Below are 22,262 nucleotides of genomic sequence, written 5' to 3'. Positions count from 1 at the left end.
TGAGTCGTCGAATGTAAAACAAAAATGGCTGTTCTCAACCGGGAATGTCTCATAAACGATTCTTGAACAACGAGTATACTTATTTAAAAAATATATCATTTTACTAATTTTAACTTGCATTGTCAGCTTTAACTTAGCTACACTGAGATCTAGCTGGATTTAAAGGTAGGTTTCGCCCAATGAAATATAAAGACTACGAAATTGAAATTTATCCTATACATAGATATAATCTTCAGATCATTTCAATGCATACAGCGAACAATATGGGTGGTCAGTTGCCTAGCTTGACCAGGAAAATACTCCTAAAATAGAGCGAAGTCAAGCTTTACATAGAACATGACGTATTTTTTCCAAAACGAGGCCGCAGCAACATGTGCGCAAAGTCAAAAGAAGTGACAGTTGCATCATTTATAAAAACACAACACAAAGAAGTGCAGACTGTTTACATAATAATCAACACTTATGTACTTACATACCGCACTTGTACACAATATACTGAGTTAGCGCGGTTTGCGCTGCAAGCATGCGTACGTCCAACGATCAAGTCGCTGAATGTGCTTCTTTTTTTATTGCACTCATTTTGATTAATCATAGATACCTAGGTGCACCGATCCTTCTACTTGTTGCCGATCAGATAATTTTATGCCAACTTCGTCAGCTTTGTTTATGTAGTGTGACAAAATCGGATTCACAAAAACAAAAAATAAGATATTAATTTTTTCATGTTTTTAATGCCTCTATTTATGTTGCGTTTAAATGACTATTGATTGACATTTGGGTTCTGTAGATGCTTTATGTGTTATAAATCCGACAGCTTACTTCTTAAATGTTCTATATCATCAGTAATGGCGAGAAGGTGCATTACATCTCTGTATCAATGTTACTTATACGACAAAATATCGACAGCAATATATTAACCCTAATGGAAGCATGCTCTCGATTGGGTAGCTCATTACATATGAGCTATAGTTTATTTAAATATATTCTATATTTCAATACAAACTCATTTTACACGTGGGTGATAGAAATTTCCGCGAGGTAAAACTCTGATCGTCTTATTTTTTTCGACGGGAAAAAATGACCTTACCTTTGATTGATCTAGTCATAAGAATTTTACTTTCTCCATTATCTCTTTGTGGAAAAGGCTAAAGCAATACCGATACAAAAACATATATGATGCGAAATGAAAATACAGTTATCCATCCATCTCTACTAATTCGCTGAATTGTACAGTTAAAGATGATAATGCAAGTTTAAAAGTATGTATTTGAGATTAAACATGAACTACTAAAGTGTTTTTTCTTCAAAACTCGTTTCTGAGACAACCCCTGGCGTGTTTAAGGACGGGCAGTCGCCAATTTGTTTTAACTCTGATTACTGACCCCCATTTAAAGCGCGTGAACTGCATACACGTGCAATCAGTCGAACGCTCGCTGTTCAAGGTGTAACAACTAACACCTGACCGGCTCTAGATCTCCTGTACTATATACCAAAGACGTAATTAGAATAAAATGGTTAGTACTTTCAATTTTTTATCAAATAATGTTTCTGAGAACTATATACATGTATAGATGTAATCATGTATACAGTTGAATAAAAAGAAATGAAAAACATCATACCTTCTTTCCACTTGCGAGATCCAATTTTATTATAACGTAAACAAACTCTAATAGCAGTTGTTCAAACTAAAAATTAAAACTGCACTCACCTGACTTTGTTTCAATGAAGTAATATTGTGAGCTAGATCCCAAAATATGTCAATTACGAGGAAATACAACACTTCGATATACACGTGATATTACACACACATGTACACGTGTGTGTCTTCGGTAGTTTTTATATGGAAGCGTCACTTGTTCGGAACAGGTGTTCATGTACATAGCCAGTCGAGAACATAGGGAACGATATTATACGTGGAGAAATGTTATTATAAGGATTTCTATCCATTTGTGTGGAAAGTTCATTTTGTGAAACATCTAAATGACAGCTTTAGAGGAGTTGACATTTTTTGCCTAAACAAGTCCTACACAGATTTACCGGTAAGGGATTTGTTAACGTATTGGTAGGTGATATACAGTGGACAACTGCTAGATTTACCTGAATGAGCGCACGTGTGTCGATTCACGCATTATATATAGGGGTCGGTAGGCGTATTTTATCCATAGGGAGATAAAACAAAATGGCGACTGCCCGTCCTTAGAAACTTAAGTATTTTTTTTAAAATCTCAAATGTATTTTTTAACTTGCATTGTCAGCTTTAATGTTGGGATAAACATTGAACTCAACAAATAATGAAAATTTGATAGCATTTCATCATAGTTGATATTTTCATTTCCGATGTTCCTATATATTTTAGATTAATTGATTTTATGTCATTTTTCAGATAACCCTTTTTAATAACAAGTCCATTCCTCCGAGTAATGAATCAATTGAATTACAATTTTACTTTCATTACTATTTCCTGACCCTAACTAAAAGACAAAGCATCCTGACGCTTTTATATGATAGAAATACTGAACACTATACAATCTTATACATAGTTTAAACTCTAACATTTTGCGTGGTTGTGCGCAAAATAAAATTGACATTTTTCTCTCGATTTGAATGCATTTTATACCGTCTAAAGACTTGAAAATACTATCATTCTAGCTGTTATATTTCTAGAAATTAAAGCAGTTGCACTTTTGTGTCCACGTGCTACCACGTAACAACATATGTCAGAGAAGCGAGAATGAAGTTGACAAACATGCAATTTGTTAATTGCAAAAAGAAGGGAAAATTACATTCGATAGGCTATTTTTGTTCTAAATTACGAGTGAGTTTCGTTATGCCCGAGAATCAATCACAAACCTCATGCCTAGTAAGTGGCAGGCCTAAATACGTGATTCAATGGCATCAGCAGATTGGTAATGCTTACCCTATACTTAAAGCTTAAGAATATGGTTGCAGTCCTCTAATTAAGCTACTCCATCAATTGACCTGCAGTAGATCAAAGTTTAGAAGATGTACTTTAGTGCACTTTGTACACAATACAATGAGTTAAATATGAATAATATTCCAATGGATAATGAATATTTGCGTATCAAGCATATATATAATCTTTATTTTAACTTGCATAATTTGCACTGTTTTGATATATCTGTTTATTTCTTTCAATCACTGGTAACTCCTTAATATAGAAATCTATTTCGTTGTTTTGAAATGGCAATAGATGGGATATAATTCCAATTATCAGCGTGTTCTGGAACTGGCACCTGCTCCTGTGTAATTGTCAAAATGAACACTAATCCCCTACCACCCTGACAAGTGCTCGTTTAATAACATTATCATGTTTATGTCAGAGAAAGTTGACAGAACATTACTTACAATTAGTCCCTACGACCTTGGTCAAGTCTTTATACTTGACACTATAAACAAACCTGACAATAAACTTGGCTGTAGATATCTTGGTGACTTGACATTTACCTGTGACCTTTGTGACCTTTAGGTGATACGTTTGCCCTTTTCATACACAGTCAGCATCGTGTGTTTTAATTCAGCGCGAGCTATATATACGTTCAAAACTTGCATTTAATGTCAGTTGATATTGTGTCTTTTCTTATCCAATCACAATTAATCAAACTGATCCTAGATTGGATGCAGTATTTTCGGAGCTACTGCCATATAAAATAGTCAACTATTCGGGACTGGTGTTCTTGTCAATACATTGAAAATTGTGCTTGAAATGTTGCTTTTTTATTGTGATTGAATTATTCTGACAATTATTCTAATAATAGAAAACTTGAGCAACTGAGCAACTATGTACTGCCTATAAAAAAGGAAAAGCTGATATATAGCAAGACAAATACACATGAATCGCTAATGATAATGGCCGTACATGTCTATTTATTATATCATAAAATGGGAAAATGAAAAATTAAATATTTTAGTGTATAATGAAAAAACAGCTTATTGTTCAGTCGTGAAGCTTAATGTTCCCCGTTCAAAATGTTACATTCAATGATTTGCATTGGGTAAAATAAAACATGAACGGGATCATGTGTGTGTCCTAGAATGATCTAACAGGAAATCATACAACTAGGTTCATTCCAGTTTCAAGCACTGGTACATGAATCCTTAGGTCCTTAGTGACATGACCTTGCATGATATGATCTCAACACACGTATTAATTATTGATTATCAGACTAGTACTTCCATTTCCGAATATATGAAAAAAATATAAGAATATTTCCTGAGCATGACTTACAATTTCAGAAACTATTTCAGAAAGACAAACTCTATACGCAATAAAAAAAATTAAAAAAAAACTGGTTCTGCGTCAATGGATACTTCAGGAATGTTTTTTCACAAAGAAATGAAAATATATAACTTAATTCTAAGAATCTGTCTATATCTCTAACGAGTGCAAATGCATCCATACGCTGAATTTATAAGGTGTCTGTACACCACTCGTGAAACTTATTATACAAATGTAGTCGATCAAAAATACACCAGCATTTCTATAATTTGTAAGATAAGTTATTATATATTGATCATTATTCCATTTGTCCTTATTTCTATTGATATATATTTCAGGTGATTTGGCGCCGGACGGCAGATCCGAACCCACTATCCATAGGAAAGACTGTATTTGTAGCAGATGACCGTTATCACGTGAATTACATAGACTACAGAGTACAATGGGATCTATATATCAAAAACGTTAGTCAGAAGGACGCTGGTCTTTATGAATGTCAGGTCAGCTCACGGGAACGTAATATCAGACGGGTCGTGTTTCTAACAGTTATAGGTATGTTGTATCTACATCTATATCTTTGAACAGTTAAACCATTACAATAAAGGTTCTTCAGTGTTGACAATAATCCCTATGGAAAGTGAGTGTACAATTATCTATGCTAAGTTTCAATTATTCTGATCATAATACTTAGAATATCGCTACGTATGTATTACGTCTTTTTGCAGTGCAATTTTGATTTTATAATTATAATTCACTGTTTTAATCATAATGTAAGAATAATAATTCATTGTTTTAATCATAATGTAAGAATATTAATGTGTTTTCTGATAACAATATACCAGAAAATCTAGATACAGTGTAACGGATAGGTCATGTTTGAAAATGTTCCGAATTAGCTACTGACAACTATCCCCCTCCCACCTCCCAAAAGAAAAAAAAACCACGATAATAAATAAATAAAACTACAGAACAAAACAAAAGATACAAACAACACACATCAATAACCAAATTCAACAATAACCATTCAAACGAAAGTCCCCAAAGCATGACATTATCTTGATAGATATAGTGTATGTGGAAGAACTAGTTAATGTATATGTTGCTGCTGCTGTGCAAATATTTGTTCGTTAATATCCATTAAGATAAACAAGTATATCTCTAAAGACACAACCATTATATTAACAAAGATGATAAAATATCTACTGCCTCAAAGACCAGTTAACCTCACTAATCCAGATTATCTAAAATCAAAACATTAGCTTCCAGTTTTATTGATGATCCGAGAAAGAAACCAAACATTCTGTAATACATGAATCGAGGAAGACGTAGACTATAGATTTCCTCTCTCAAGAGCTATTATTTCAGTAGTGAAGCAAACAGTTGGCAATGTCCATAAAGCATTGAAAGCAATACACAATACAGACACTTGACGCAGAAACGATTATTTAAAATACACTTTCGAAATGTTTTCGACAATTGGAAACGAAGGGCCAATACCTCGTACGTGGTTGGAAGCGTCTTTATGACGGAACACTGTACAAACTATCCTTAGGGGCTAAGCTAAGTCGCGTGTTTCTCTTCTCCTTCTGACTGTTAATCAATGGCTGTGGTCCAAACAAAAGCCTCGGTGTAAGCAGACGTCTACCGTTCTCTCCGACAGGGATTTATTCAAAGTGAAAACATCTCTGACCATCTTCCAAATTTTCCGAATTTAATGGAAATGGGCCGTTACATTATCACACACCTAGTGTACACACTCGATAGGCGGAAAGGAGGGGCGTCTCACGCAAGGCATGGCTATCAATTCGTAGTTAGACATGATATCTCACCACCAAATACCAGTTGAACTGTATGTTATATCAGACAATGAAATGTGTCAAGGTTTGCGAAGATTTATAAGGTTTGCGAAGATTTATAAACCCTTACAGTTCTTTTTATGATATAATTACATCGATTTTAAAACCGCATGTTTAAATCTTCTTCAAACCGCTCAAAAACAGTAATATTTACACGTTCTATGATACACGATGAAAAAGTGTCTCCCTTGTATTTACCTCTTTAGAAGCAGAACACGTTACGTGTGTTTTCTTCTCTACATTGTCATTTACCTGTAATGTATGTCTTGCATAGATCGGTGACATATATCAATGACCGACTTTTTAATGCACATTTCATTTTGGTCGACAATATTCCCTGATAGCGGTTGGGAGGATCTAGAGCTTAGTTTTATGTTAAAAGTAATTATTAGGGAAATCATGAACAATTTTGTATCCCATAACCTTTGATTGAGGGGAAGGCGGATGTCGTTTGGCCGATAACTGACCAAGTGTTTTTTTATAGGGATCAGAAGATCTTAATTGTTTTGAAAAACTCGCTTGAAGTATGCATAATTTAAGTTTCTTGCCGCTAACACCGTGATGAGATTTCCTCCTTTCTCCTATATTATAACCATTAAGAGTAAATTTTAGCGATTTTTTTTAATCTAAAACGTCTTAAATGTTCTATGAGTCTTAATGTATAACAACTGATTCCCAGATCCCTGTGATGTTTTCCGTTGTCTTAATACTGTCAGTGTTATGTAATATATCTCATGGATCTGTGATTCCATCGAAGATCATCAACTCATTTGAATTATATTTGAAGTGTAGGCGTTCCATCCCAGAAACCCGTTTTTAATACATTTATACATTTAAATCAATGCTGTGAGTTTTGGCTATCGTTTTAACTTAAAGTTTAACAATGTTTTGCTGGTGCTAGAATTCTGCCATCAAAGATAGGTAACAGATATAAAGCGGAGTGAAAATACTTTGAGTTGTGATTTAGATCAGCTATTTATGTATAGTTGTCCTGATTTATTTTCCAGAACCACCAGCTACAAGTCCAAAACCAACACCTAAGCCAAGTAAGTAATTAAATAGATCATTGTTTTTGTTAAATAAGGGAAATCAATATATAATATTGATTTTGTTTTCATTACCTATTATCCCAATACTTTTATCAATGTGTTATGGCTAAATTATCTTAATTTGCTGATATATTGCAGTGTAATCCCATTGTGCATGTGTATAATTCACGGTATGTTGATATTTCAGTTAGGTATTTCATATTTAAGAGATGATGTATGATTATCATAAAAACAACGACAAACATTCATTATGTCTAATGCATAATATCATTAAAGGCTTTATGCATGGCGATGCTCATTGTTCATTAATCATTAATTAAATGGCGATAATTCTTAAAATCATGTTTTGAAGTTTAAATGTCCCTCGGTGTTTTCGTACTGATCGTTACACTGGCCCAATCCCTTACACACTTGTTGTATTTTGCTTCCCTCTTTGGTTGATCCCCTCATAGTTTTCATTTAAATAAGTTTACTCACCTTTAGGAAGAAATCCTTACGTAATGGAAACTGGAAAGGATTTATACAAATAATCGCAATATCGCATTCTTTATATCTTAAAAAACCGCCAATATTTAGTAACGAACTCACATGCAATTCAAGTAGCTGATAGTTAAAGAAAGGGTAAATTTAATCCCCGATATTGTTTGTTACAGAATATAAGGCTTCAGGGGAATTACTTTATTTTCCTACCTAAATGAACACTGGCGGTTTAGAAAATTAAGTTGATAAAACCCAATAAGATACTATAATAAAGCTTAAACGATGATGGGAATTCAATAAAGGAGGTTAGATCATGTACCACTTCGCGGCTAGAAAAAAGTGCCACCCTCTAGTGTAGGTGTTACTTAGTGCTGGCTTGTCGGCTAATGATGCCAGCCAAAGAGACAATGATTTAATGTGGAAACGGAAATCCTTTTGTCCACAGGGAACCATACTTCATTTGAACAAGACGATCTCAGGGGAGGCAACTCCTTTGTCGACTCATCAGTTATGTGTCTGGCAACACTTGGCGTCTTAGCTCCGTCTATATATTTACAACATTCCCCTGAGTTTTAGAAAATACAACATGGTCGAAATCGTAACGGAGAGCAATTCTTAATTTTCAGAAATTGTAGTTTATGTTTTATTTAATTCCACCTTCAAGTAAAAAATCAATGATGTATTTTTCAAACTTCGTTTTTTTTTTCTGATTTATGTTTTCTTACTTCCGCTGTGTGAATACGTGACCAGTTTTCTGACTGCAAACTCGAAGATCTCCCCAACGGAAAGTTGGAGACCCGCATGTCACCGATCTATCACATGTAATTATTACATGAAGATATGTTCTGTCAATTTAATCTTTGACATTGCGTATTTTTAAAACGGCGAATCAGTAACAGACATGTATACATTCGAAATTGAAAACATATTTTTATTGAACAAAACGATAAGGGTAATTATTTCCGGATTTCCTGTAACTAACTATATGTGTCAAACGAATGTGGTATACAGATCAATCATGCGTTAATTTCAAATACTAAAGAAATATGAAAACTGATTTTACTACTTGACTTGTGTCAAGTTATATGATGACTTCGGATATTTTTATGGCGCGGCGTAATGTCATAGTTGATTCAAATGCAATTGAGAATTCCATATTGACATATCTGTAGTAATAACATCCACAAAAATGGCGATAACTTGTCTTCTTCAGTACGGTAAGGGGAGCTTGTCCAGCAAGTCCAATTTAATACATGTAAGTAGCGTTCGGGAAAGGCACTTCTCCTGTAATGGACAGGGACGTTCTTTTCCCGGATATTATGGATTCTGTCTCGAACGCCAATTACCCATTCGTCTGCTAATGTGATAAGGGCCAAAGATTAATTCACTTTGCCTGTTTAAGACAACTCAACACCGATCTGTTTAACGGTTTGTGAATATGTTTTTTGTGTTAAGTGACCGTTTGGACGGTTCCCCGTTCTTAATGCTTCCCAAAAGCATGTTTATATTCGCCACTTTCATCTTACGTTAGACTTTACTACTTGCAATAAGCGACATTTTCTATATACTCAATGATCTGCATATATCGCTGTAATTGATGTCAAATATATACTAAGCCCGTGTGATGGTTTAAGTAGTTCCAAGGGAGTGACAAGCACGCATCAGAACCTTCTCGAGAAACCATTTGACTGAAGTAGTGCTGTCCAATCTAACCAGGCTTGAGATTCGTATAACTCTTAAAACGGTGTGGTTTGGCGAATCAATGTGTATAACTTAATAAAGGTTTTAATATCTCCCTTTAGCAAATATGTCCATTGTTTTATAATACGGAATTCATTCATGCCACAACAAAATAATTAAGAAAGTTGAAAACCAATATTGCAATATACAGTTGTTGACTGGGATTGGGGGCAACAGATGATTTGTTGGACCCGAAGACAGCCTGTTATCACAGGCCAAAGGCCGAGGGCAACAGTTTGTTTGAGGGTCCAACAAATCATCTCATGCCCGAAAACCCAGTCGATAACTGTTTAGGTATTCACATTGACTCAAAACGTCACTCCGGTCCAACAGCACATTTTAACAGTCGATTTTAACAGTTCTTTGAACTACTCGACGGAACATTTCATCTATTGGCATTTTTATCAATATGGTTTAATATATGTAGAAACGATTAATAGGGGTTTCGCAACAAAGTTTATTGGTTTATACTTAGCGATAAACAAATGTATATAAATCCAATGTAACTGTGTGCCTACAGTTATGTCTTGTTCCTTAGGAACATTGCAAATGTAGGCATAATGCGTTTCAAATCATTGTCATTAGGAAAAGTATTATAGAAAATACCACTTAAATTGTTTGAGGCTGCAGAAAAAAGCAGACATTCCTCGAGTTTTACAACTGATACTTAGTCGTGCTAAAGACTAGCGCGTGAAGTCTTGTATATGTTTGTATAAGTACCATTTCATTGCTTATAATTGCGTGTATCCGTTTGCAGAGAAGGAATTACAAGTCGAAGAAAATGATATCGATTCTATATACTGCAAATCTAAAGTTATCATTTGCCAAAACCCCTTAATGACATTAGGCGGCTCAATTTGAATGTGTCAGATCACTTATAGATATAATTCATTTGCCTTTTGGTGAGTGGTGCTCGATATATTGCCCTACTGGCTTCAGAATCTGTAATGTCAAAACTGATTTCGGAGTTTCACGACTACAGTGAAGCGATATGCTTGAAATGACTCTGTATGCCTTGACTATTACATCAAGGTCCACATCGAACATGACACTGCTTAGCCGGTATCGTGTTTCTTATCTTAATCAGGATTGCTGTTTTTCTAAGAACTAATGGAGTTTCAGTAATAAGATGGCACAGTCTCGATCCAGACATCTATCCTATATGTCATGATGCCGTGACTCTCTAGAGTGTAGTAAAATTGCTTTTTGTTAACAAATACGCTATTGTCTCGGTCATTCTCATATCATGATACTTGATATAGATATCTTAGCTGTACCTATCTGGTAAGGATAAATTTTTGCAAGCAGCGTTTCATGCTCACAATTTTCTAGGAAATCAGATACGGCGTGACAGTCTGCAAAACTGTTACAATGTCTACCAATGCAGCATAATTTGAAAGTCAGCATTAAAAATTAAAATACCGACATTTAGATACAACTGAAACGTTTAACATTTATAACAAATACCACTAATAAGCGATTACATGAGCGTTATCTACTGGATGTTGTTTTTTGTGGCCTGAAACATATCTTTAATCATACGTTATGGATGACAATGACGATAACATAAGCTATAATGCGTATTATGTCAATATCTTGATTTGTTTGCATGGTTTTCTATATAGGGTTAAGTATACCTGATTTTAGTAGACTGTCAGTCGTTTTGTATATCGTTTCAGAAATTTTAATCACCGGATCCCAGTACGTAGAGATAGGCAACAAAATATACCTCATGTGTAACGCTACCACAGACGATTTCCCTAATGACGATTTAGACTGGTTTAAAGATGGACACGAAATTTTACAAAATGATAATGACCAACATATCAGTATAACGAAATTCGTGTCATTGATAGATAAACTTATATACAGTGTATTGACTGTTAATAATGTGAAACTGGAGGATGCCGGGAAATATGTGTGTAGAACCTCCGACCTCCATATTACAAGTACACTGGTCAACGTCCTCAGTGGTGAGTATGACGTTTATCAAAGGGACTTAACTAGATAGATAATATGTCTCGTACAAGTAGATGCATGGAGGTCTGTGTATCGGTTGTTGGAATTCTTGCTTTGCATGTAAGGATTTTGTCGTGATGTAGGTGATGGTTTTATCGTGGAGAGAGATTGTGTTCCGGTTTTAAATATGAGCAGAGTTATCTTTCCTTCCGGATAGCTATTGACTGTTCGCCGTGCTGTCTGTGGGTGTTATATACTAGGATGAGTTTGCACATAAAGTCGTGACGTAACAGCCTGTGGTTGTCCTCAAGTGTAGATAACTCTGTGATACTTAATACCGGGACTGCTGTTCAAAATTAGGCTATAAATGGTATTTCTAGCATGTATCTTGGCGACAACATTGTATCTAATGGTAAACGTTCCGTTTATCAAATGTTTACACACTTTAATTGATTTTCGGTTACACTTGTTCAATGCTAATCTTATTTTTACAAACTTATTTCATGCATCACGTATGTTAATTTTACGCTGGAACGACCGCATGACAATGATATATGTTGACCGAACAAAGCGTAATACTACGTATATAGTGTATCGTGATGATTTTATTTTCAACAATATAAAAATGGCATAGTATCAAATAGCTGGATCTACAATTACAAAAACTTAGGATCACACGTTTACGTTCTTTGCAAAGCGGGCGTAAATTGTTCTCTGAGATAAATTCCGCAACAAACTAAAGCAGACATGACGCCAACAATGATACCGATGTTGGCAACAGTTGGTCAGGAGCAAAGGGCAATTCTGGGAAAGTGTTGGCATTCCTTTGAAAATATTGTTTTCTTTGAAAACCGGGGACATTCTGCATAATTGGTTATAGAAAAACAAAGGAAAGCTAGCCTCGTCTCCAGATGGAGGGTTATTAAATTAGTCCGTTTACTGGGAGAATGAGAAAGACTGTTGATTCCCTGGCCTTATTGAAGTGGTAAAGGCTTGTGTTATTTGATTAGTGATGAAGCTTTAGGTTTTGCAGGAAGCGTTCTTTGTAATTTCGTTAAGCTGCAAACGATGTTTACGTACGCACAATAGCTATGGAACATGGAAAACAAACAATGGAAGCAGCTTTGACCACGCATTTTCGTTTTTCTTCAAAATGAATCGTTGAATAATATTTTTGTCGCATATAATGAGAATTTACTTAGTTGGAGATATTCCATAATATTCTTTATTTTCAAAATCAAACAGACGCACGTATCATTCGAATGAGGCCATTAGATTTAGAGCAATGGATAATCAACGACATCTAGTTGTGCTTCTTATGGACAGCATGAAATAGATGCATGATGAAATTGTGGACGATATGACGTCAGACCGTGTAATATGATAGTATTATATTCAATGGTAATCTGTCTGCATGGACACATGATGCACAATTGTCTACCAAACTGTCTGCTGAGCATGGTGATCAGGAAACTCTATATTCATTACATTTGATACTGGGTACCTAATACATTCCCGTATGCCAGACTTAATAATCCCTAATTAGGAAGTTAACTAATTATCGAGCATTACACTTACCCTTCGGTTTTGAGAAATATTTCCACCGTCATTGTGTTTTCCTTATTCATTTGTGATCAATGATATGGCTTATTACAGTCTGTTTACCCTTGTGATTTTTCCTGACAACGTTTCTGCATGTGAGTTACACGTGTAAAATAATTTTCTGGTCCAATGTATAACGCATTATTTTTAATATTGATTGCTTCAATACAATTGTATTAATTATCTTATGCAGCGTTTGTGTGATAATAACACTAATTCATTTCCAGAACATAGTTGATGATAAATATTACTAATGTACATATAATTATAACTGTTATGATTCATCAATTTGTTTTCTAAGGCCTATAATCAATCTATTGTTAGAAATAATGCACTGAATTGAAATTAACTGTACATAATGAACTTTGAGGTCATTGTTTAGTTTTTACTACGTTATTATCAAACTTGTATGCATATGCCCTTTTGTTTCTAGTGATATGTTATATATTTAAACGAAATGCTGCTATTACCTATCGAAAATATAAACAAACCCATGTCAATATCTTTTGCTGACTTTAACCATTTTTTTTTTTGTGTTGCATTTGTGAAATTGTCAATAACGTGATGTGTTTCGTATTTTGAAATGTGTCACTCGGCATAACTTTATTTTTGAATTTGTGAAACTTGGCCAATCATTGCAGAGCCTGACAAGCACGGGGAGCTGATAGATCCTACCCAACCACCCGGTGGTAAACATCGTGTCTTTTATCCCCACTTTATGTTGTCCTCACTTGTCGTCCCATGGGCTCCCCTGTATCATGAGGCTTTAATCACGTTGCTAGCATTGGGCGGTCTGCGTTCAATATCAAGGGGTAATCATATCCCTTGGTTAAACGTCGATTAATTAAACACGAAACAAAGATGATGTAACAAAATGATTAACTTGACTTTGATTAAAGGTTTAAAGTACAATCATGCTGGTTTTTATTTGAAAATATAATTTTAACTATCGTTTTTGGCAAAAGGGTTATTTGGTTTGGGACAAATTACTAGCTAGAGATTATTGCCTGGAAGTTCACAGCCACGCCAATCACACTTGTACTACTGCGTCCAAGAATTATCTTAACGAAACTCTACATCAATTGCTACATAAGCAAATAAATTATGAGTGTGGTCGGCTTCCTTTTGATCCTTGCATGATACCGATATGCCAAATATCTATGTCGTCTCGTCTTGTTTCTTCCTGTAATTAATGTATAACGCTTCAGTTTTCCATGTGCCTAGAAATAAAGAACAGTAAAGTATTCGGCAGCTTTTCCATTTTGATTACATGGGAATTATGCACAATTGCCATTTTAAAGGTTTTATCATAAATAAATTTTTGGGCCAGAAGGATACTACTATAATCTTTATAAGCTTCACAAATTGTCACCAATAAAAAATAATTCCCGATTGCACAAGAACACATTCTTTTGGTGTATGCATTTTATTAAATGAAAAAAAAACCAAATATGAAAAATATCACATTAAAATAAAATACATATTGAGAGGAAAAAATTAATACCAATACTATCAAACCAACATATTTCATTATTTTCAAAACATCGCATTAAAGATCTAATCGCAAAGTTCCACATTTAAAGTGGCATGGATGACAAACTCTTGGTTGTATGCATTTGGATCTTAGCACATTTTTTATGCATGAATGTTTGGTATTCATTTATAAACCTGAATCTTGTTTGATAATAGTTATCATTTAGTAATCTCAATGGAAATGAATACTATTCTTGTATCTATATTGCATTTCATTTTTCATTTAGTACTCATGCTAGTTCTTAGAAGATTGTTTATAATGTCAGAATGTCATTTTAAAAACAATTATTTCGCCAGTTTCTTTTTATGTAACACTAATTACACAATTAAAATTTCCTGTCCAACCTTGGAACTTCGACAACATCTCATATTTGAGCATGTATATTATTTACACCGTCCGTGTTAATGTGTTATCGATCTAAATATGTTTCATCTTTTTTTTCCAGCTAAATCATCTATTATAAGGAGGAGTGGTGAGTACAATAGTCAATGGTTAAAGGTTTACCTCCTATGTACAACTACATCACAGGGATATGCATCCCTGAACACTCGTTGATGTAGTTTCGTTCTCATTGTCTGCCAAGCTCCCAATGCTTATAAACCAAGTGTTGTCTTATCATAGATATGTGATTATCCATGATAAATATATATATACTTAATTATGTTACGTTTACAAACATGCGCCAGAGTAGTGATTTAAACGTGTTCAGCTAGATTTATGGTTTATAAAAACCTTAAAAAGACACATAGATACAAAAGAGTCCCTCTAACATGGCTTTACATATCTGGTCTTGACACTGGCCTTTATAGTCTATGTAAATATACCGAATTGATATACTAATATCTATTATATTACAATTTTTATTTCTACCATTCAAGTTAACAAGACATAAATTACTTAATGTAGAGAAAAGAAAAGCAATTAAACATGTATGTGTTTAATCGGTATAGATCAATCTCTGATAGCTGAAAAAATTCGAAAGATGGGCACCGTCCACATCTGTTTGAGTTGCTAGAACTTACTGTATATTTCACTCACGCTTGGTACTATCCAATTCATGTAAATAAGCATTGATTCAACAATCAGAAAAAAAAGCACGAATACCGGTTGAAAACGAATACCGTTTGTGATAACTGTCTATTGTTGATACAGTGAGATAATACGATCAACCTGCCTCTGCCAAATCTGTTTATACGATGACAAATGGAGATAAGTATATGGCATCCGAAACAAATATTCGTTAAAAGCCTATAGGCTTCAGTTGTGCAAGCGATCCATCTTCTGATACATTCTTAAGCGAATTTACAGTTATGTAGCTACACGGTAGGGATGATAGGGTACTCCACGGCCCGTCCCCCGGGGTATTAAAGTGTCTGAGGATGTCTCGTACACACTCTATAACTGGTATCGGGCCTAATTATGTGGAAGAAATGTTTCAATACACAGTAATGGAGTTGTTTAGGTTACGCTGGCATGCAATAAAACTGCAATTCGCGTGGGAGGAAAGGCTTTATTAAGATGATTCTTCTGGTTTCATTTCGTCTTTGTCCTGTGTCTGTAAGAATGAACAATAACTCATTATTCCTACTGAAATTATAAAGGAAGATCCCGTTTAATTCTATTCTCTGAATTCATATTTAAATGGATTTAGTTAGTCGATTTCTATCAAAGACAATTGTCAAAAATTAACATGCTGGCGACAAAAATACCGCCCAACAAGCCAATATTTCTTAAGTTCATTTTATTGCTAAAAGCAAGTTTGTGATGGAGATAAACTCCGTGATAAGAAAATGTAAAATACTTTTAAATTGTCACGCATCTTCAGCGTGTGAATTCGTTGGTCATTTTTACCATTACATTTTCCTCCGCGCAAGAAATATACAATAATGACTCATTCTTTGTTGCCATATATGGTGGCGTTTTAAATACTGATTATATCTCATTAAATTTGACACAATATTGACTATTACAACATGCACATCGGCGATTTACCACAGCACAGGCAGAATTTCAATTGTTGTTCAATAGATTCTTTCTGGATAATATATTTGAGATCATTAGAACTTAATACAAATGGTGCAACTGACATTTTAATAGCAGAGAACTTAGTACATATGTGTGTGTGTGTATGTCCTGATTCACGTGTGTTTATCTCGTTACAGAGACAGTGGAGACAGAATCTACTAATGGTTATTCATCGGCAGCATCATCATCTCTATTTGTTTTATTACCCATATGTACAATTCCATGGACGTTATATATTCTTACTTCAACGTGATCCAATTATTTGTTGTTGTCAAATAAATCGTTATTTTTCTCTCTTATCAATTAATACTATGCAGATTATGTGTAATAAATTTTATATTTTACTTAAATTTCAATACTGTTTTTTATTACAAGATGTCGCGTAGATTGCTTACGTGATAAAATTGTTTTGAGTATACTACAAATACATTTACAACATATGTAAGATCATTCAAACTTGTAAGATGATAAGTTGAAAGTATTCATCTTCATCTCAATTCCGTCTTTTTTATATCACGGAGTTATCGTCCTTGCCAAGAGGTACATTATGTTTCGATAGTTACGGCATTATTTTGCGATCTAATGGATGTCTTTCTCTCTGAGCACAATATGACGTAACACTAGAAAAACACATGATATCGCAATCGATATCTACCCACTAGTGAATATAACTCTTTAGTATGCGAAAAAATGGAATAAGTAGATGCAGCTACAAAATCAATTTACAAAATCTGAATTTTGATATACATATGTAAGAAAAGTATTACTTAGCACAGGCATCCTACTATAAGGAGGCAATGAAGCACAGGAACAGGAAGAAACCACGGACCCTCATGTAAGTTTACACCTCTCGCGGGTAACCAGTCGTACAAACACAAGTTGTTGTTTTTTATTGTGAATAAAATCTGTATAACCTTTGTGGAAAGTATAATATAAAATGATTTTATAGTGATTGTAAACATGATATCACTAACAAAGATAGTTTTGCTATATTAAGTGAATTAAACTATTCAAGATTCCTCTTTTAAGACAGCAGATAGTTGCCCCGTTGAAAAAAAAAAATTGATAAGCTATGATCTGCGTTAGAAACGGTAAAACTAATTGGATGAAAACAATTGATATTTTTCTGCCTGGAAAAATCCAATTATGTCTGATACTGAAGGTTATTATTGATAACTAAACTGGATTAACATGTTAAATTTATACAATTACGTCTATTACATATAAAATAAAATTTCAAACACTCAAGAATATAATTAAGTGGGTTTTTCAAATATAAAAAATGGTTTGGTGTTATGTAGACGATGAGAAATGATTCCTCAAACATCAAAATTAGAAAACATATATATCATCAATATCAACGCAATAGGCATTTGATACATTCTGATTAGATATGATAGACAATTTGCCCCTTGCTTTTATATATAATACAGGATGGTATTTCATCACAAGGGACTGGTCATTGAAGATAGACAATTTGCCCCTTGTTTTATATTATACAGGATGGTATTTTATGACAAGGGACTGGTCATTGAAGATAGACAAGTTGCCCCTAGTTTTTTATAATATAGGATGGTATTTCCTCACAATTGACTGTTCATTGAACGGACGTCTATATACAGAACCACTCTGATGGAAGATGTGTTCTCTGTAACATTACTGCGTCTTGAAACTTAATACAATGCCGCTGCAGACGGACATTATGGGTAGATATACCGTCATCCCTGACGCGATAAGGTTGTGGAAGATCATGTGAAAGCTTAACAAATATATTTACCAAACATCAAGCAATGATAGATCGACTGTCTACAGACAATAATGAAGGAACGCATTTAATGACTTAGGAAATAAAAAAGTCAATTGGACACAAACGCTTTGATACTTTTGAAAACAAAAATGAGACAAAAATCATTTAAGCAAAGTATAAAGGTGAGGTTGTAAAATCCGCCCATGCTCTTAATATTGATAAGATTTGGGTGTTAAGGTTCATGTACATTTTTTGCTGTTTATTTACATTTTACATACAGATTCTCATTAATCATGATCTGCAATATGAGAGACTAAATGCAGCCTAGACTTGGCGTAGTAATACATATAGTGATGAATGGGAGTCCTGTTTTCGTCCGCACGCGAAAATTGACACTGTCATTAAATGAATCAGTTTAGTACTGATATTGATAAGAAATATTCTAAAAATCTTGATTATATACAAATATAGGAACTGAACAGTTATTGACAAAATAATGATTTAAAGAATAACTGATAGGGATTATTTTTGATCACATTGATATGGATTGTTCAGTTTAAATGGTTAAACCAGAGACAACATTTTGTTACCATGGAAATCAATAATTTCGAAATATTATCATAACACTCAGCATGCAAAATTATTTTATACACTTGTTTTACTCTAATTTAAAACTGGAAATGGATTGCTAGGAGTATTAACTACGAAATGCTGCAATATTTTATTCCACATTAACCAAAACCAATTTTCCCGGATTTCCTTTTTGAAGCTTATTTAAAGATTGACAAAAAATATCCAGAAAGCATTAAAGGGACTGTAAAAGATGAACACACCTTTCAAAAGGGTGAAATGATATGATAAAAACAATATTGGTTTTCGGTTTCTCCAAAATAATGCATATGTTAGTAAAATTATTATTTCAAACAAAATAATTTAAATCCATAAGTAATGTAACACAAAGAACAACAGTCTTCTTCAAATTGAAGGTATGTTAGCTGCAGGTAGATTTACTGAAAATGACAACGAAGGCTAAATCACGAACAGAAAAGAAGTTTCATTTTCTTAAAAACATCACATTAATATACAAGCTCATGTACTTCATGTACGTATATACTATGCTATAAAATAATCTGTTGTAATACCACATACATGTATATGTATTAAATAGTTCATCTAGATTTTATAAGTATTTTACAAGTCAAATTAAGACACTTTAATGACTATTGATGTAGATGAAAAGGTGAACAGAAACAATTTCTCTATTTTGTGAATTTACAAGTCGTGGTTATGCATTTCAATCATCATAAAAGTAAAAGAAATGAAAACGAAGGAATGTAATAATGAAGGTACTTTCATATCGCATGTGAATAATCGCTTGTTGTCAAGCTTACCAAAAGGATATTTCTGATAATATCAAGATATTACATCTACGATCCGCTACTGTTAGACCATCCATAAAGAAAATGCTCAAGAAAAACATAATGTATATATAGTACAGTCAAACCAATACGAAATGAGAATAAATGATTATTCTGCACCAGGATCCACTACCTATACCATGGAATCGACATATCAACCAAATGAGAGCCTAGACACGACCTAATCATATCCCAGCTCTAACCAAAGATACAGCACTCTTTATTTCTTTGAACGGACATGTTATATAGATATATACAAAATGTGGAGACAATCCCAAGTGAGAACGGAATGTTAACAGCGGTACTTCATGGAACCTTTAACGTGAAACTAGAGCACATCAGCATAGTCATTACATTTTCAAGTGAAGAAATATGTTACTAGAGCAATTGGATTAATGCTTGTCGAAGTATTATTAGAATTTATAGTAAGATTACAGGGACTCTGCCTGTATACTGAAGATGTTGCTTTTTATTGGAGTCACCCTTATAAAGTAAATTCTGATACAAGTTTGCAGTGAAAAACCCATCCAGCCTTTCTTCTCTCATCAATGTCGTAAGTGGGGATATTACCTGTTAAGCGGTCTTCACCGGCAAATCATCTTCGGTTCCATTCCGCCTATGGATTAGTTCACGTGACGACAGAACTGCCATTTCGGTAAAGTGTTGGTTATAATACATATTTATCATGTAAATCCTCCTTCTACGTATTTTGAAGTTTTAGAAGCATTAATCAAATAATTATTACTGCTTTCCTTTGACCGCATTCTATGTCAAATAAACTGTAAAAGATTTTTAAACAGTGTTATAAGAATATCCCGATATGTTGGCCTATATAAGCATTTTTGTTCCCAGAGGGGGCCTTAAACATGATTTAAACAGTCCTTGATGTGAAGCATAGGTCACAAGACTATTTGTTTACTTTGGTTTGACCTCGGAAAGATAATTATGGTCTTGTTTGGTTTCTGGATACAACATTGAAATCAAAATATTTTATTATTCAAAGATCACATCCATAAATTGACAGTTTGATATTGTAAATAATATATATCAGTTGTTGTCATTTGTTGAAGATTATACATTGTAAAACAAGCTTAAAACCACAACTCCTCAGAGGTAATAGACACACACACATGTATATATACCGTATAAATCAGCATCAGAGGGTATATATAACATTTGAATCAATTTTAAGATATCAATGATCTAGAGACATTTTAAACAAGAAAAAAAATTGCTTTGCAACGTGCAATTGATATATTACATAATTTGTCATCAAAACAATTAGTATTGGATAGAAAAGGGAAAAGGTTGACGGATGGAAATATTCAGTAGAACGACGTAGAACGATCGATTTGTTTTTAAGACAAAGAATAGACTTTATATTAAAAAAAAACATAAGTGTAGCTAGTTGCAACCATTTGAGTTTTTCAATGATTAACTACCGCATGAAGTGAAGAATACATCGACAACAGACTCTTCATCAAGTTCAGAGTGGCAAGGAGAAGAGAGACAACTCGACGGGGATATCGTAAAGTATGCAATGTGAACTGATTTAACAATCCATCTGCATATATTATAGTCATGTCTTTTGAGTATAATTAAACTGTGAATGGTCTACGATTTATTTTTTGAAAACGCTGGTACAGAATTAATGTGCGCATGTGTCATGGATTGGCTACCAGATATCAATCCCTCTACTACTTTGTTATCATAATTTCGGCATTCTAGATACCCTCTTTAATTAATATACTCTTTTGTTTAAATATAAAAGAACACAGGCTATTATATTTTTTCAACGAATTCCTTCTTCTAGAAAAATAAAAGAATAAACATTAACATATAACTTGTCAAGCAGAATAAAGTATCCAGAGTGGAGTAGAGTTTTAAACTGGCTATGGTATTAATGTTTACAGGGCTTGGAGTTGCCCGATTTACACCTGGCCTCCATAAGAACTTCTTAAGTCTAACAAAGGAATATAATGGATTGTTTACAAAAAAAATAATGATGCAATTACTCGTCACTTGGAAATGTCCTTGAATAATATGTTTTGAATAGCAATATAAGTTGTTAAATGGAATTGAGGGCAACAGATGATTTGTTGAACCCGAAGACAAACTGTTGCCCGAGGCCGAACCGAATTCGGCCTCGGGTAACAGTTTGTGTGAGGGTCCAACAAATCATCTGTTGCTCGAAAACCCAGTCGATAACTGTTTTGTTATACCCATTAACTCAAAACAATGCATTGAAGTCACGAATTTTAGGTGTGACGTCACTCCGGTCCAACAGCACATACATTTTTACAGTCGACTTTAACAGTTATTTGGACCGCTCGACGAAACAATTCACTTATTGGCATTTTTGGCAATAGAGTTTATATAGGGACTATTTTATAGGGGTATAGCAATGTATAATGTATTATATACCTACCAGGTCACTGATATTGTAAGAATTTGTTCAGAAGAAATATGAAGGCCGAAATATAAATAGCATGATGAGAGACTCCGGTCCAACAGCACATACATTTTAACAGTCGATTTTAACAGTTCTTTGGACCGCTCGACGGAACAGTTCATTTATTGGCATTTTTGGCAATAGAGTTTATATAGGGACTATT

The 22,262-nt window shown here is 34.0% G+C and overlaps 1 protein-coding gene across 2 annotated transcripts in view; it reads left to right on the top strand.

Moving 5' to 3' along the window:
• Positions 1-16,794, top strand: part of LOC138333388 (lachesin-like) — a 110,354-nt gene extending 93,560 nt beyond the window's left edge. The window contains exons 3-8 of one of the 2 annotated variants that reach the window (XM_069281733.1): positions 4,576-4,789; positions 7,101-7,139; positions 11,042-11,335; positions 13,565-13,612; positions 14,903-14,929; positions 16,620-16,794. In XM_069281733.1, the coding sequence (XP_069137834.1) occupies positions 4,576-4,789; positions 7,101-7,139; positions 11,042-11,335; positions 13,565-13,612; positions 14,903-14,929; positions 16,620-16,735 (738 nt within the window). In that variant the 3' untranslated portion in view covers positions 16,736-16,794. The remainder of the gene's footprint in view (positions 1-4,575; positions 4,790-7,100; positions 7,140-11,041; positions 11,336-13,564; positions 13,613-14,902; positions 14,930-16,619) is intronic. The other variant, XM_069281735.1, reaches the window with a different exon arrangement.
• Positions 16,795-22,262: the final 5,468 nt, after the last annotated feature.

The sequence above is a fragment of the Argopecten irradians genome, chromosome 10 (genome assembly GCF_041381155.1).
Source record: "Argopecten irradians isolate NY chromosome 10, Ai_NY, whole genome shotgun sequence".
Taxonomy (NCBI): domain Eukaryota; kingdom Metazoa; phylum Mollusca; class Bivalvia; order Pectinida; family Pectinidae; genus Argopecten; species Argopecten irradians.
This window is presented reverse-complemented; position numbering and strand designations above follow the sequence as displayed.